Source organism: Otolemur garnettii, unplaced genomic scaffold, assembly GCF_000181295.1.
Source record: "Otolemur garnettii isolate 467f Iridium unplaced genomic scaffold, OtoGar3 scaffold00238, whole genome shotgun sequence".
NCBI classification, from domain to species: Eukaryota; Metazoa; Chordata; class Mammalia; order Primates; family Galagidae; genus Otolemur; species Otolemur garnettii.
Window position 1 is genome coordinate 1,546,897 of NW_003852633.1, and position 4,005 is coordinate 1,550,901.

Below are 4,005 nucleotides of genomic sequence, written 5' to 3' on the forward strand. Positions count from 1 at the left end.
TGAGACACTGATATACCAAGGTTATAAAACCTTATCAAGTTGCTCGTACACTGCCGCCAACGTAAGCACATGGTGGCAAGCTCACAAACTTAATTCTCAGACTGTACAACAACAGCTTTGATGATCATTATAGAAAAAGAGGTCCAAAATTGCTTTGAAGGGTGTACTAGGCTCTGGCCTCAGGGGATACTTCCAAAGAGAATATTTTGAAGGTGACCATAGTGATTTTCAGGAATGAAGTATGTAGCATTTTTGGAGGATGAGTTCTAGAAATTAATTGTCAGATCTTGTCTACCCTAACTTACAGTTGATTATAGTTACTTTGTACTATCCAATATTTTTCATTCTAGCTAACTAGCTAACTCTATTTTTGCACTCATTAATATGCCCACTTTGTCCTCCCCTCCTTGCTCAGCCTCTGTCATTCTACTCTCCGTTTCCATGAGACCATTTGTTTTAATTTTTAATTTTTATTTCAAAATGTGACAAGGGTGGACATATTTTGTGTTACATAGATAACTTTAGTAATGCTTTAGTCCTGGCTAAAGGTGTGCCCATCCCCAAACAGTGTTCATAGGACCCATTAGGTAGGTTATTGACTCTCCCTTGTCCCCGTTCCCCAGAGTTGATTTCCAGAGTTTTACTTCCCTCTGTGCACACGTGTGCTTATCTGTTAACTCTAATTCTGTAGTGAGCACATGTGGCATTTTAATGGTTAGCTCCTACATGTAAGTGAGAACACACACATATGTTTTTTTGTGCTTGGCTTATTTCCCTTCTTTGCACATACACCCAATATTGGGACTGCTGAACGAAGTATATGAAAAATATTTCAACATCATGAATCATCAGAGAAGTGTAAATTGAAACTACAATGAGATAACACTCATCCCAGTTAAAACAGCTTTTATGAAAAATAAATAAATAAACACCAGCAAGAATATGCAGAAAGGAGAACCCTCATACATTGTTGGTGGAAAAGTAAATTAGTGCGGTCACTATGGAGAAAAGTATAAAGAAACCTCAAAAAAATAAAAATAGAATGACCCCGGTTTTTTCAGGAATGGACTCCAGGAATGTCAGGAGTCCACAGCGGATCCATTCTCTATACTTGGAAAAGACTGTCACCACAACATTGTGTCTGATACCTTTTGGTCACTTGAGACAGGTGGCCAGATTTTACTTGTGGGACCTGTGTTTGAAAAAAAAAAAAGTTAGGAACAATTTGGGTGGGAGAGCCAATGAGAGGAATCAGTTACCGCCAGAGGACATCCCGTGAGAAGGTAAATCTCCACATAAACACAGAATTGGGGGGAGCAGCGGTAACGCGAGGAATGAGGGCGCTGGAAAAACAGGGGGAGAGTACCGTACAAATGTGTGCTAATCAATATGGCAATCTTCGGGTTAGGGAATCTTAATGGGAAAATTATAATGGGATAAGAGAGACCCAAAGGGAAGTGGAAAACCAAAATCCAGGACCAAAATCCATCATTAAAACATTTAATGATGTTCAAATTCCTCGTGGATTTATGGGGAATAACACTATCTAAATTCCAAACTTCTCCTTACGTTATAATCCTGTCATTTGGTAGGCAGGGGCTCAAATCAGTTTTTACCAGCATTTCTCAGGATTGCAATCTCAGACACTCTCTTCACAGTTTGCATACTTTCCTGGGCAATTTCGACTGTCCCTCTCACTAATGCGTTTAAAACTCAACTTTGCACACTCGCCTAGTCCTCTTTTGGGACTTGTATTTAATTCTGTGTATACCTCGAAGAACACTTTCTAAGACACTCAACTTTAGTTATTTCAGAAACTTGAGTTAGCTTTCTTCTCAAACTTGGCCCTTCTCCAAAGCTCATCCATCTCCCTCCTCTCCCGCATATGACCTTCTTAGCCCAAGCAGGAAACCAGTGGGTCATTCTTGCTGTCCCCTGAGAGGCCCCTCCGCAGACCCGCCCAGACTGGCGCCCCGCACAACCCTGCCCCCGGGGCTGCCCGGCCGGCCCAGGGCTGGGGGCGGACGCGCAGGCGCAGGCGCAGTGTCCCCTGTCGCCACCGCCCCGCCCCGGCCGCCGCTACGGAAGGCGCCGCGCGCAGTAACGCGCACTTCCTCTCCGGGAGTCCTCTAAGGGAGTGCAGACTCGAAGAGCTCCGGGACTGAGAGGCCCTGCTCTTGTCAGACGGCGCAGACATGTCGGAACAAAGTAAGGATCTGAGCGACCCCAACTTTGCATGCGAGGCCCCCAACTCCGAGGTGCACGACAGCCCAGGGGTTCCGGTGGGGATCCCCGCGTACGACTCTCCGGCCGCGACTCCCGCGGCGCAGCCCCAGAGCCCTCCTCTAGGTCCGACGGCTGCCCCCCAGGCCGAGCCAGAGCCCCAAGACCCGAGCGACGAGGGCGACCCGAAGGCCCAGCAGCAGGCCGCGGAGCAGGGCCGCGCCCACCAGTCCCCGAGCGCGGCCCAGCCCGGCCCGGCGCCGCCAGCCCCGGCCCAGCTGGTGCAGAAGGCGCACGAGCTCATGTGGTACGTGCTGGTGAAGGACCAGAAGAGGATGATCATCTGGTTTCCAGACATGGTGAGAGATGTCATCGGCAGCTACAAGAAATGGTGCAGAAGCATCCTCAGGCGCACCAGCCTCATCCTCGCCCGAGTGTTTGGGCTGCACCTGAGGCTGACCAGCCTGCACACCATGGAGTTCGCGCTCGTCAAAGCGCTTGATCCTGAGGAGCTGGACAGGATGGCGCTGAACAACCGCATGCCCATGACAGGTCTCCTGCTCATGATCCTGAGCCTCATCTACGTGAAGGGCCGTGGTGCCCGAGAGAGCGCGGTCTGGAACGTGCTGCGCATCCTGGGGCTGCGGCCCTGGAAGAAGCACTCCACCTTCGGGGACGTGAGGAAGCTCATCACCGAGGATTTCGTCCAGCAGAATTACCTGAAGTACCAGCGCGTGCCCTTTGTTGAGCCTCCTGAGTACGAGTTCTTCTGGGGGTCCCGGGCCAGACGCGAAATCACCAAGATGCAAATCATGGAGTTCCTGGCCAGGGTCTTTAAGAAAGACCCCCAGGCCTGGCCTTCCCGTTACAGGGAAGCTCTGGAGGAGGCCAGAGCTCTGCGGGAGGCTAATCCCAGTGTCCAGTACCCCCGCAACAGTGTCTCTGAGGACTAGCAAGGTCTGGAGGCAGCTTGATGGTTTCTGACCCTCACCAGGGCTATGGAAGGGTGGGGGTGGGTCATTAGAGTATTCAGGATTTACAGTGCAGTATTCATGTGTAACCTTTAAGTTTTCAGTACAGTGCTTTTGTATACCTTTTAATGCAACGTTGTATTCATTTGAGTACTATTGAGTAGTGTTTAGTATGTATGCATGTTTGTTTATAAGTAAGCTGTGTTGGTGCTTTCGCTTTTGTGCAGCCTTCCTTGGATTTTGTATCAGAGATGTGCTAAACTGATGAAATACATTGAGAAAATGTCCATCTTATTCTTTTATATGGGATGGGAGGTGTGTGGGGGGATAGACTGCTCCTGGAGAGTTTGAAAGACCTCGCCAGCAAAGCTGGCTTAACCAAGAGAACTGTCAAGGCTCCTCTCTTTCTGAACTTGCTGGGCACAGGAAACATCTGTGTGGAATGAACTGATTTGAACTGAACTGGTCTTGATGTGGGTACTTGGCATGCTCTACCAAACGCATAACCCCGCCATGAGTAAATTTTCATGTAAACATTAAATATTCTTGTGATACAATCATTTTTGGGTAAGTGTACTTATCATTTCAACAAAGCAGTGTGGTTGGGAGTGAGACAAAGAATTCTCCATTTTACAAGAGGTACAAATATAATTATTTCACTTAAGAGGGTGGCAAAATCACTATTCATGATTACTCACACGTGTGTGGAGTTTATGGGGTTTTTTTAAACGTAACTCATAATTCGTTTCAAATCCGAACAAATTCAGAAAAGTATAAAAACAAAAAGCAAGATTGCCCATAATCACATCAC

At 47.8% G+C, this 4,005-nt stretch overlaps 1 protein-coding gene across 1 annotated transcript; it reads left to right on the forward strand.

The window, feature by feature from the left end:
* The first annotated feature begins 2,083 nt into the window (after positions 1 to 2,083).
* Positions 2,084 to 3,754, forward strand: NDN (necdin, MAGE family member). The gene has a single exon (XM_003802218.3). It carries the CDS (start codon positions 2,196 to 2,198, stop codon positions 3,174 to 3,176), a length of 981 nt encoding a protein of 326 aa, XP_003802266.1. The 5' UTR covers positions 2,084 to 2,195; the 3' UTR covers positions 3,177 to 3,754.
* The last annotated feature ends 251 nt before the right edge of the window (positions 3,755 to 4,005 follow it).